This window comes from Lissotriton helveticus, chromosome 12, assembly GCF_964261635.1.
Source record: "Lissotriton helveticus chromosome 12, aLisHel1.1, whole genome shotgun sequence".
NCBI classification, from domain to species: Eukaryota; Metazoa; Chordata; class Amphibia; order Caudata; family Salamandridae; genus Lissotriton; species Lissotriton helveticus.
The window spans coordinates 679,177,235-679,191,144 of NC_136073.1; the positions used below are offsets into that span (position 1 = coordinate 679,177,235).

The following is a 13,910-nucleotide window of genomic DNA, read 5'->3' on the forward strand; positions in this document are numbered from 1 at the left end:
CACCTTATCTGATAGACTATCTAACTGCAGATTGCTTACAGTACACCTATCATCCCCGCTCTGCATACGTAATTCTCTACGTGGGCTGACCCTTGTAGGTTCTTAGTGTCTGCACAATAGTCCATCACCATTCTGTCGTGGCACTGCTTTTGGTGTGGAAATGTCACAAATAGAAACTGACATCAGCCCCTATATAGGCACCACACTTTTCCCTTGATGCTAGGCTGAACAACGCTGCCTACTGGCGTGTAGAGGGTACAGGTCCGGATTTTCCAGATGAGGCCTGGGGAAACTTTTAGGGTAGTTGCTACCAGATAAGGCGTTAGTGAAGGTAAGTAACTTTGATCATGGTCATTAGTTGAAATAAGGATGCCCCTTGCATAACCCATCAGTCGGGAGAAGCCTGGACATTTTTTGTAAGTACTAAATGACTCTCTTTTTTGGCATTTGTGTGGTCTTTGGCAGATAACTTTCATCATTCTTGGTAGGAGTGGGATTGTTGTGGTTACTAGAAAAGCTTTCATTAAGTGTGACTCCAAGTAATGACACTTGGACATTGGTTTGTGTTCTAACTAATGCCATTTGGGGTGGCGAAAAAGAGGGCAGTTGTCCTCTGTACTGCTGGAGGATTACACTTGTAGCCAGTGGTTACAGGATTCTGAATGGCTGATTTCCAGAACATGCATCATGTTAAATTGTAATGCGATTCAAGGTGCTGGACCTCTAGGTATATGGTCTGCGTACTAATGCCCATCTGAAGGTTTTGGTTGATTCTATAATAAGTAGGCATGGGCGGTAAACTCTGCTTGCTGAGTTTTCTGCATTCTGCACTCCGCAGAGCTCGCTGCCGCTCGGTTAGAATTTCTACCCGAGCGGCAGGAAGACCAGCATGAACACCAGTTCACACTGCACTCCGCATCTTGCGGAACTCTGCTGAGTTTTTTTGTCACTTCGCGGAGTTCTGCTGGTACTAGATCTACGTAGGCTTTTCCTCTTTCTATACTATTGGTTTGGAAAGATTTGATCAGGCCATAGCTGCACAGAACTAGGGATTTGTCTGTTTTGCCATCTCTGCAATGTATAATAAAGGGAAGGCTGGAGGATTTACAGAACTGCGGTCAGTCAGTGTAATGGTGTTGTTTGCATCAGTGTACCAGTTAGTCTGCTGTACAGAGTTCAGCTGTATGTTTAGTATTTTCACCTAACTCCGTTTTATTTTTTATTTTCAGCCCGACAACGAAATATCCTCAGATTGCAACCATGTAAGTATGGAAATCGTTACATATGCTGTGCTGGCTTGACCATGTCACACTCATTACCATTACAACTGGCTCTAAGATGTAATGAAGGGCGCGACTGAAAACAGACTGGCCCTTAGGTGCTAGGGTGGGAAGATTTTCCAGATGGGTTAGCTACAACTATATATGCATGTGAAACAAACATGGAATGCTTGAATTTTAGGTTTCTGAATGCAGCAAATGCCAAGTTACGCTGACTTGATCCCATGTTTCTCGTGGTTAATAAATATAATGAAGCTATTTAATATTTCTTTTAGTTGACCTTTGCTGCTGTAAAATGTCAACCCTGTTGCTCTTGTGTTCATAGTCTCAAACTCATCAGTCTCAATTTCCAATCATTTTTAATTTTCTGATCACATCTCCCCATCATTTCACAGCTCCAAAGTCTTCAAATGGCTTGTAGTAATGCAGGCTTTGTTTCATCACCCTTCAACCATTTAGTCCCGGTATGGCTTATGTACATATGGACTTACCCACTTGACAATTATTTTCTTCTGTGCAGTGGGAGTTTGTGTTCTCCTTTTCCTTTCAGTGGAAAGTCATTTTAGAGGTTAACGTGTTCATTCTATTGACTGCCAATGGAGGAGCGTTGTGCAAGTGCCCATGCCAGGCAAAGCTCAATGTGTCCTGTTTGACCGGTCCGAACAGTACAGCACTATGTTGCACTATTTTGAGCAGGTGTCCATGCAGTGAAAGTTAAACACTTTGCCTTGTTTTATCCTAGTACACTCTAATGCATGTCCTTTCAATGTCACTTCAAGCTCAGTTTTGAGAGCCAAAGGCTTGTTTGCTTAAATACACAAACCATCCTAGAATTGCTGGTTTGTACTCCATGAGCTACATTAGCTAATCTAAATGTACATTCATAGGACTCATATATTCTGCACATTGGAATTATTTAGATATTCAACAAATAAATGATCTCTTGTTGTCTTTAGTGTTCCGTGATCACCGTTTATGTTGTAAGCGAAGTATATTTTAGAATGCTCTGAATTGTTCTGTAACTAGAGGTTTTTCTGAGAAAAGTAAAACTGACTGGTGTTTCTCACCCCTCTCACTGTTCCTGTTCGGTTAAGTGAGGTTGTTAGTAGTTAAACATGCTAGGCATTCTCTTACAAATGCAGATAATACAGCAAGCCCTAACTGAAATCTCCGAGTTAGTGAATGTATGTATATATATATATATATATATATATATATATATATATATATATATATCTATCTATCTCGATCTATCCAGCTCCAAGGTTGCCCCTCCAGTTTAAGGAAGCTATCTATCCAGCTCCAAGGTTGCCCCTCCAGTTTAAGGAAGCACTCGCACCACAGTGTTCGCATACAGCATTTATTGAGTGCAAGTGAAGTCCAAATGCTGTCTATTTTCAGCTGCTCCAGTATGCCTTACGCGTTTCGAAATTACTTCTTCTTCAGAGGCATGTCGGACGTTATGTGCAAAATGGCTCATCCCAGCAGTTTTTCAACATTTGCATGCCCCTAGTGGGCTGTCTCTATAGCGCTGTGCATTGCTTGCTGGGAATCGTAGTGCCAATCAAATCCACGATGGTTGCACATAAAATACCTGCTTCAAGACTTTGAATAAGCCCCAGCATTCCAAATTCACTTCCATTCTGCACTGCGGTCCCACATTTTGTAGCCCCCTTCAGCCCAGGGGTGGTGCCTCCTCCGCGGCAGGACGGCCGCCTATGTATATCCAGCTCCAAGGTTGCCCGTCCAGAATGGCTCATCCCAGCAGTTTTTCAACATTTGCACGCCCCTAGTGGGCTGTCTCTATAGCGCTGTGCATTGCTTGCTGGGAATCGTAGTGCCAAGCAAATACACGATGGTTGCACATAAAATACCTGCTTCAAAACTGCTGGGATGAGCCATTTTGCACATAACGCCCGACATGCCTCTGAGGAAGAAGTAATTTCGAAACGCGTAAGGCCTACTGGAGCGCCTGAAAATAGACCGCATTTGGACTTCACTTGCACTCAATAAATGCTGTATGCGAACACTGTGGTGCGAATGCTTCCTTAAACTATTTTAGCAAAACAAACAAGATGATGGACGGAATGTTGCACAATGGCAAAACATTCACCCCCAGTCACAGATCTGGGTTCAATCCATCGTTATTTTGCTTACCAAGCCACCCCAGTTGAGACATGGCCATATGCAAATCAGTCTTGACCGTATGCTTGAAGCAGTTGGAGATGTACATTTCCCCAGTTTCTATATCCATGAAATCTTCCTCACACGTACTGTGCTCCGAGCAGTTGACCTACTATATTTACAGAGCTCTCCGCTATTCCCAGAGGCTGTCGGACTGATCTGCAGTGTGTTGGAATACAGTTCAAAGAAGCAGATGAGCGAACAAATACATTAAGTATATGAGAAATGATTTACTGCTAAATGAAAACATCTTCTTTTGCAGAGAATAATGGCAGATGCAAAGTGACCTATTTTTGCCACTGGCAACCAGTGTGCCGAGCTTCGATTCATAGATGCTGATTGGAAGGGGGTTAAGTAATGGAATAATCTTTGTTGATCATTTATAATCTAGTTGACCACATGTAGGAAACCCTAAGTATATAGAAATACAGTAGGGAAGGCATGACTTATTCATGGCCTGGATAACTATTCTCAGACAACTTGCAGGAAGCAAAGGAATTGACTTATGACTAATTCTGCTGCAATAAAATCAGTACAAGGTGACCTTGTTGATCTGTTCACTGAAGGAGAGATTTCGGCCAGATTTCTTGCTGAAGTGAGGGATCTGAGATATGCATAATTCAGAATTCCACCAGTTTGAAGTCCACAGATCAAGAGAGCCTCTTGCTGTTTTCCATCAATGATTTGTTTTCTTCGAAGAGCGATTGCATGCACAAAGGAATAACTTTTAAGAGAAACCAGGATCTGGGTAGCTTCTCACACAGCCTAATTGAAAATTGAATGGGCAGAAGTTGTCTGGCTGAAGGTGAGAAATATAAATTGAAAACAATGGCACTCAAAAGATCCCTTAGGAACCCAGCATATAAGAGGTGTAGAAGAGGACCAGAAAGGAGGGCTACTAAAAGGCTGCTTTTTATCCTAAAGAAAGGACATTAGCCAGGTAAAGACCTCGACACAGATTCCAGCATCATAAATGTGTTTAATGAGCATAGTCTGAGTAACAATATCATAAGCGGCATTGTGATCGAGTAGAATTGTGGCTGCTCTACCACTTACGTGCAAAATAGCTTGCAAATCCTCCAAAACCAAGAGAAGCACAGATTCTGTATGGTGAAGAGGGGTCTGAAACCTGCTTGGCAATACTGTGGGATCAAGTGGGAAAAAGCTGCCTTTTAAGTTTCTTATTCAGGTGTTTTTAGCAGCTGAACTGTCATGGCCTCTCTCCTTACCTGTTGAACTATAGGAATGGAAAGTAATAAATCACATAAGGTCCGAATCACTAGTCCGATAGTATTCAGCAGTTAGTGTAAAGTAAAAACTAGATCGGAATATAGGTGAGATCCTGGCTTGGTCTCAAAGGCCAGAGTCCTAACCATATCAAGGGTTGGTGTATCCGAATGTAATTCAGTTGGTTGTAGGGATCTTAATTCATTAGCTGGAGTGAAAGTTGATTTGTTAGTGAAAGATGAGATGTTCTGCCCTTTATCAAAACAAGATATTTTTAGAAAGAAGCACAAGCTTGTTTTATAGCCTCTCCATAAGCCTTTATGGCAGAGCAATGCCTTTTTAGATGTAGAATTATCATGTTGCCAAGTACTTAACATTTACGCTTTCCATTGTTGGTTCCTCAGTATATAAGTGCAGATAGTGATGTCAATAAAGACATTGTCTTGTACAAAGCTGTGTATCCAATTGCTATAGATTTCAGAATAGGCCCACATGCAGAAGACCTGAAGGCTGTCAAAGCTTGACTAAAATTACAGGAGGTTACTTTACACCACGCACTAGTCACTTTCTTGTTGGTGCTATCATGGGAATCCTGGGAAGAGAACGCAAAGGGGGAAAATAATTTTGAAATTGCCAATCTATGCAAAATTGTTCGGGTGAGGAACTTTCAAGTGAGTGGTAAGAGCATAGCACTGAATCTGCTTTGGTGATGGCAGTAGATAGGATCTGGTGCGTGATTTTGACAGTGGGAGGCCGTGTTCTTCGTCCTGCTTGATCTGTATGTAGCCTTAAACGTGGTTTCACCCATGCTACTGACGGCTTGCCTCTCTCAGCTGGGCACTGAGGGTAAAGCGCTCAGTTTACTAAAGTCTTTTCTGACTGGTAGACTTTAGACAGTGGGGTGTGGCCAGTTCTCAGCCACAGACTTGTGTCTCTTGTGGAGTTCCTCTGGGCTCTTCATTGAGTCCGACCCTGTTCAATCTGTAATACTGATAGTCATTTGGGTTCTGGGTTAGTTGTACGCTGATGACACCCAAATTATTGTAGCTATTACTTATGTTGTGTCTTCAGTGGCCGCAAATTTTAAGAGATGAAGGCTAGGTATCCGTTGGTGGATGAAGAATTACCTAAAGCTTAATGCAGACTAAACCAAAATGTTGGTCTTTGACATACAACATTCTATTTGTTCTTCCACCTGGTGGCCTGAAAACTTTGGCCACCCTCCAGCCCTGGTGAGTTCTGCCAAAAATCTTGGTTATTTTCGGTGATAAACTCGGAACAAGTCGGTTGAACTACTAGATCCTGCTTTCACATTATTAGATCTTTGAAACTAGTGTTTCCCTTCATCCCGGTTGATATGCGCAAAGCAGTGGATCCGGCATTGGTGTCCTCTCTGTTGGACTGCTGCATTGTGCTCTATTTCAATATCCGTCAAACCTCTCTTTTAATAAGTTATAGGTGCCTCCTAATGTGGCAGATCAGCTCATTGTGGACATCCCAAAGCATCAGCAAATTTCTCATGGTATGGTGAGCTTCTGTTGGATCCTGTTGAGGAACTAAATTATGTTCAATGCTCTTTGTATTGCACCTCTAGCCCACGTTCTTTTTAGAACCCTACTCCATTGCTGTGAGCCCAAAAGGCTACTGTGCCCAACTCCTAACAAAAGGGTGGTTGTCCCCAGAATTCGTAGAGCTAGATAGGATGGCAGGTCCTTTTCTTGTGCCGTATCTTAACTTTGGAATAGGTTGCCCATATACATCTCGGGAAGTGAAGATGATCTAATGTTTTGAAAACTTCTAAAAACCTGGTTCTTTGCTCTTGTGGCCTCTTAGTTTTCCTTTGGCTGTGCATCCCTATTCTGTTTGTCAGCACTGTGACACCTGCAGGCGCATGTTGTACTTTATAAATGTGTTAATTTCATATTTTCATAAGAGGATAATATGATTGCATCACTGGTAGTTGATTCGGGCAACATTTTGTGGTCTCTGCGAAACTAGGAACAGAAGCAACAATCTATATTTTCTAGGCTCATCTCCAGATAATGTCTTCAAGATTTTGCTATGAAAAAGCAATGCATTTTTAGGTCGAGCCTATGGCAGCGCGCATGCGTTGCATAGGAAATAGACGTCTTGGAATTACTTATAAGAGGCTTCAGTAGAAGCTCGTGCCTGTGGTCCTCACACGCGATTAGCCTTTGTGTCTGGCTTTAGTACGCAATTGCCCAAAGGCGTGTGGAGGTCCCAGCTTCTTGTTAAATGTTTACTCCGAGAGCTTTTTGCTCTCTGGAGCTAGCAGCGGCGCGCAGGGGCCATGTGTCTTTAATTAGTGTGCCTGAGCTTGTCTCCCGAGAGCAAAACACTTTGGTAGTAAACATTTCACAAGAAGCTGGGTGGTGATGTGCACGCTTGGTTAAAATGCAGTCTTTCTCCCCCCGTTTGCAGGACATGGTTGTAATTAAATGTAGTGTCTGGGTCCTGGAGTTTGATGATTACAATATACTTGTGAATACTTTAGGTGTTGCAATGACTGAGATTTCCTAGCTGTCGCTATTTTTTCAAATAATTATTTCATATCTAGGAAAGACCCCAGACACGCGTATGAAAACTATTGTGTTAAAATACATATGTGCAATTTAATTATCACAACTCTCAGCTCTGGAAGTGGCCCGCCAAAGATGCGCGTAACCTCCTCAGTTCTGTTTAAACCATTAAATTTTATTTCCTGGTTATAAATAATTACGAATAACTTGTAATGAATTGGCCTGTCAGGTCTGAGCAGATTCTTTGCAAGCACTTAGGCACCGTCACATGCAGCGGCACGGGCGCGTTTAAAGGGTCAGTGGCTTGTAGTGCGAGGCTAAACCGACAAGGGACGTTTAGTTACGGACCCTTCGCCGGTGTTTGCAGTGCAACGGTCGAGAATGAGTAAAGACGAGCCCATACCCAAGTCTTGGTTTCAGGCGGAGGTTATGTGGCTCTTCTGCTCGCAGGACTAGCACCGGTGCACCCAGCCTCCGCCCTGGGCACCTGTGAGAGCAGGCTCCACCCGAGGCACGCCCCTGCACACAAGCGCCCACGAGGAACAGACACCAGTGGGCGTCTCCTCCACCCAGGACACCAGTGAGAGCAGCCTTCACCCAGGACACCAGTGAGAGCAGCCTTCACCCAGGCCACCAGGTCACCCTACGCTCAAGAAGTCTCCACGACTAACCGACACCAGTGGGAGCCGCATCCACCCAGGACACCGGTGAAAGCAGCTTCCACCAGGACACCACTGAGTGCATCGGCATCCTTCACCAAAGGCGCGTGTAAGAGCAGACTCCACCTGGGGCACGCTAGCACCAGAAGCCTCCACGTGCAACAGACACTAGTGGAAGCCGCCTCCACCTAGGACGACAGGAACACTAGTGAGAGCATCACCCCAGCGCTTGAAGCCTCCACCCCTGGGACACCACTGAAAGCAGCCTCCACCCCGGGACGCTGGTGGTAGCAGCCTCCAACCAGGACACTGGTTAGCCCCCTGCTCCCTAGCACCAAAAGCCTCTACGCAGGACAGACCCCAGCGGGAGCAGCCTTCAGCTGTATAGCCGACGACAGAGCGTTTTTAGGAGACTTGACACCAGTGAGCAGCGGGACAATTTCCCTCCATGGTGCACGAGTTGGCTGGAATGTCCATGCCTGACCTGGGGCATACCGTCAGTGCACAGTCCCCACCCTCAAGGGCCGTGCGCATGCTCCTAATTTGGAGTGGTGCCTGCAGGTGGGGCTCACCAGCACAGATTTCTTACTCCTTAGACTGCGACCCTGAGCATGGCAGTAAAACACTAAAGGGAGAGACCAGAAACAGTGGCAAAGAGAACAGGGACACAGAACAGCCTGAACAAGAGTGATCAAGGGACAGAGAGCGACAGACTGGCGGTGGACGAAAGAGGGACCCGGTGAAATGAAGACCACGCAGCCTTTGTATTCAGGCAGCACTTGCTACTAAATTCCAAAACTGAAGGTCCCGGCACGTATTCTTTTACAAATTAAGCACTGCACCGGTCCTCAACGGAAAGGCGAGGCGTCACCCAAAAGCACGTGTTTATGCGCGGAATATGTGAAGGGCTCTCTCTACCCGCCTCTCAGCAGCAAACTGAGAGAGGATGTGGTCTCACGGCTGGACTGCCGACCTTGGAGCTGAGAATCCAAGGCTCGAGCCTCTGGGTCGACACCACATCCTGTGATTCAGGCCTAATCACTTAATCTCCCCAGCTCTACCAAAACAAGCATTGGCATAGCCAATAGGACTCGCCTTTGGGACCTTTATAAGTGTCAAGTCATGCGACAGTTGATGTTGTTGAACCAAGGATATTATGCTGGATAACTAAACACTTTTAAGGTTCCAAAGGCAAGACGTATTGGCTATGCCAATACTTGTTTAACCGTGTAATCCCAAGCGGTTTCCTCTGCCTCCAGAATTGGCTATGAACAATCAAAACGTGGACACCAAAAGCAAGTCTAAAGTTTAATTCAAGTAAAATGGAATTTGTAGTTTCTCTCACCTTTCAGTTTAATTCTAGGTTTCAATCTGGTCTCTTTCTCTGCTTTCTTTAAATGATGTAACACTCACACTTATTTACTCTGCTTAAATCCCCTGTTTTTTAGGTCTTGGCTGGCGTGGGCTGCGCACATGTGCAGTCACGCTGGCGAGATTTATTGATTTAGTGGGCTTTAAGCCCCGCCCCTCTTTCCCATTGGCCGGCGTCACTGTTTATGCTAAACGGTAGCCAGCCATTGGGAAAGATCTTTTCCTGACATAGACTTTTCTCTTTTATAGACGGCCCACTTGGACGGGCTCGTCTGCCTTCTGTGTGCGTCGCAAAAGGATTCTTATCTTTATGGGGCCATGTGTTCGTTATTCACAAAGTGCATTTACTACTCGTAAATGCCCTTTGTGAATACCCAAAGTTTAACTTTACGACTTTCAGTATTCACAAAGTGCATTTACGAGTAGTAAATGCTCTTTATGAATTCCGAAAGTCGTAAAGTTAGACTTTCATCTAACTATACCTTTGTGAATCGGGCCCTCAGTGTCTAATTTTAAAGACAATTGGATGTATGGCAAATTACTGCACAGAAGCACTGCCCTCTCTGCACTTCAACTCAAGCCATTCAGACACATGACATCATTACTGCCCAAAACCACTGCCCTCCAACTCAACTCTTAGAGCGCACCACTCTGAAGACAATCAAGTGACGTGAATACTGCCTAGATACACTGTCCTGCACCACAACTTGCACAGCGATCAAATCTGTAGACATTGAGGCAAGTTACACGACTCGCTGTCCATTAGCTTTGGGTAACACGGCGTTTTCTCAAAGTGCTCAGCTTAGAAGACACTACATGCATGCAACAGCAGGGTTACTTTCCATAGCTAACTATGGGCATCTCCCTTGCTTCGAACGCCGCCTCTGAAGACATTTAGGCATGTGACATGATGACTGACCTTTGATAACAAAATGCTCGCTTTCCCAGAATGCCTTGCTCTGGAGCAGCATCCCAGCGGCTGGGCAGAATCCAGGATCTGCAATGCATGAAATCCCCCCGCCACCTGTGCTCTGAGCATGACAACAGAAGATCAGTTTCTGACAGCATGTCACCGAAACACCCAATCCAACTTTATTTCACAAACCTGTTTTTTATTTATAAATACATTACTTAAGTGAGCATCTAAACATTCTATTAGTTTGTCAATGTTACTGTTTCTTGTTGCAGCCTTGGAGACTAAAAGTGAAAATTTTGCGACGTCGTCTAAATTGCCAGTAACAAACCCACTCACGTTTGAACACATGGATGGTAAACTTTGTTTATTTGTGGCCTGCTGTATAGCGCCTACACCGCAAGGATGTCGCTTCAGTGCGCTGAGCGGAAGTTAAAATATCTTTACATTCTCAGCTGCTTAGGCAGAAAGAACAGGTGCAGCCACGTCAGAAATACTAGACAATTGCAGCCGAAATGTTACAAAACATGTCCTTGTTTACTAGCAGTGCTTCACCGTCCGTCCACACGCATCTAACTCATCGTGATGCGTTCGAAAGGAATGAGTCACAACCTTGCCACCTCGTGGACACGTGACAGCGCCTTCTGAAGCTAAGAGCACAGCCTTTCAAAAATACACACTTTAATCGGTGTATTTATTGATCATAGAACCTGTGGCGAAATAATAGTTAAACAACTTCTCTCCTAATCTGATAAGATTGAGACATTTTATTGTACAATTACCTAAAATTATTGCAATCGTGAACAGGAAAGAAAAAACTAATTCCTATATGTGGTGGCATGGCGAATTTGACTTTAGATTTTAGTGGCGGGTTCTCTGATGTTTGATGTAGAGAGGTAGACCCGCTTAAGTGCTTCGGGCCTAGCACGAAGAATGGAAGTGCTATATCCTCACCCTTTCAATGCGACGCCCCAACTCTAGAAGGCTTCAGCGAGATGAAGGAAGCTTTTCTCAGACAATGCTCCTTATTGCCTATCAGCTCTTACGCTATTGCTTGTGTCTTGGGGAGTTAGTGGGAGGGGGACGCGACAGCCCTGCTTTGATTTCCTGCGAGGTCGTGTCTGCTGGGAGCTGAGTCTGGGGCTCCTGCAGCCCGTTCAGCAGTTCTTTCTTGTCTCCTAAGGTTGTAATTGAAGCCTATTGTATGCAAGAAGATGGCAGGAAATCTCCCCCTTCCTAGACCGTTCAAAGCAGCCTGCCTCTGGGAAGCGTAGATAATGGGGGGGGGGGGTCCTTCCCTGAAAGGACACATGGGATGGAAATCACTTGAGAAGATGGCTGAATGCTAGAAGCTTGCTTTGAAGATGAAATTAGCGAGAGGGGCATCATTGCCCCATTGCAGATTGGTGATGGGTGGTAAATCATTGTGTCCTGAGTGACCCCTCCCATCACCAGTCGCTTCCTCCTTCTGTGTTTATCTAGCTAGCGATCTCCCAGATCTGCAGCTTTTCCCCCCAGTGTCCTACAGGCTGAGTGGCCTTGGACCTGTTGAGATGTAATCTATGCAGGCACTCGGGAGGTCACCATTGCTGGTTTTCTACTGTCTCCGCGCGCCCTCAGGAACTGTAACAGGAGTCTCTTGTAAAATGCCAAAATCTGACTCCTAATGCCTCCCGCACATGTTTGCGTTGCAGGAAAGATAGAATTCCAATGAAATGCCACATAATGCCCATAGGCTCATATCTGTGTTCCTGATATTTCTTCCCGGTTTATAATTTTAAATGCATCACGAAACCGAGTCATGGCAGTTTTAAAAACAAGCATTGACAATGCAATAGGTCTCGCCTTTAAGTTATAGCCATTTGCTTTGCTGATGGTATTGTATAGCAAAGCAAATTGCTTTAACTTAATAAAAGGTGAGACCTATTGCATTTTCAAACTTGTTTTTCTAGAATCCTAGTTCGCCATGAGAGCACACAATGCAGAGAAGCCATAATTCGCAAAATAACAATGATCCCTCTTTTGGCCCATTATGCCCTTTCTTCCTGCACAGCCATTCAAAACTGTGGTTCAGCCCTCTGTACTCCCATGTTGATGGGGCAATGCACTCCTAATTGGAGTGGCAACATTTTATTCTCCATCTTAAACCTATCTTCTGTTAAGCAGTCAGACCGATATGGGTGCAAAGAACTGAGACCCATTTACCCCAATTGTGAACTCTAATTGAGGCTCTAAGTTACTTAATGGTTGCTCCTTTTTCATAATGTCTTGAATATGTTGACAACATATTTACCAGCAAATCTCCAGATCTTGTAATTCATCCCCAGATAGTAGCTTGTCCCTTTCTTGCTCTGACATATCTGAAAGAGACAATTAGTTATGGATTCCTCACCTCAGAATTATCCCCAGGCGTCAAACTGGATCTGGAGAATTTTTCTTAAGCTCCCTGTGCGTCAATAGGTGGCATTGGGCGACTGAGTTTGTCGTTGGCATCGTGGTCGCCGGAATGACGTTGCGTTATCTTAGACACCGCCCTTGACGCTGACGTCCGTTCTTTTTTTTCCACGCCAGACATCGCAGATCCGGAGAGAGCGGTACCTCCAGTCACTTTCTGATTATGTTTTTGCAACTTTTGTCAACACCTTTTTTTTGAGTCATTCGACTCTTGGTGCACGGAGGGATGTCTCGTCGGACCAGCTGCAAGGCTTGCGACTCCTGTCACAAATTGATGTCGGTCATGGACCCGAACCTCGTGTGCCTTTGGTGCTTGGAGTGCGACCACGACCCAAAGTCGTGCTCAGACTGCCGGGCCATGATCCCAAAGTATTTGCGGGAGCGGTCCCGAAAGCTTCTCGAGGCTCGGCAGTCCGCTCAGTTTGAGGTCCCGGTCAAGATGGAGGTCGCAGGACTGGTCGCGGAGCCACCATTCGTCATCGAAGTCTTCGGGTAAGTCTAAGCACAAGAAAAAGGTGAAGAAGCATAGTTGATTTTCGCGTTCTCCCCGTCCGTCGGCGACACACCATGGGAGCCTGTTGGGTCGACTCTGGCCTTCCCGCCCTTTCCTGGAACCGAGTGATCCCTGCCTAGCTTCACAACTTTTAAGAAGTCTTACATTCCATCTTTGAGCAACCCGACTATGCCGGCGCTCCCTCGGGCCCCGCAGACTCTGCTGGGGGCTCTAGGCTTTCGGCAGCGGCACCGCAGGGCCCCCAAGGATCCAGGCCTGGATCCGGATCGGCGCCAGTCGACGTCGTGACACCTCCGGTGCCGAATCCAGTGACGACACTCCGCCCCCTCAGACGCCGGATGTGTCCCCAGCTGATGTTGACATTAGCCGATGTCGATCCCAGCCTCCCCCTTGATGTAGACACTGAGACGGACCAATGTCGTCCAACCCTTGTTCTTCCCTGGTGTTCATTATCGCCCTGAGTGGCTACCAGAGGGGGGTGAGGAGGACTAGTAGGAGTCTTTGGCCCCCCTGGCAGGCCAGTTGGAAGAACCGGACTGGAGAGAGGAGTTGCCTGATGCCAGTTGTCTGGACACCTCACCAGACCGTGGCATGCTTTCTCTCCTACCGTGGCTACAGAGAAGGGTGCCTCTTACGCAGTGGTGTTGCGTAGGGCGGCCGAGGCTTTAAACCTCAAGCTTCCTATGGTGTCGGTTAGGACTAACCTCCTGACTGAGGTGCTGCAGTCGGCAGCGTCCTCTTCATAGCCCCTGCTGCCATTCAATAAGG

General features: G+C 45.7%; 1 protein-coding gene across 1 annotated transcript in view; it reads left to right on the plus strand.

Moving 5' to 3' along the window:
* GLG1 (golgi glycoprotein 1) overlaps nt 1–13,910 on the plus strand; it is a 694,561-nt gene that overhangs the window by 103,310 nt on the left and 577,341 nt on the right. Inside the window, exon 2 of the mRNA XM_078669216.1 lies at nt 1,230–1,262. Within this exon, the coding sequence (XP_078525342.1) occupies nt 1,230–1,262 (33 nt within the window). The remainder of the gene's footprint in view (nt 1–1,229; nt 1,263–13,910) is intronic.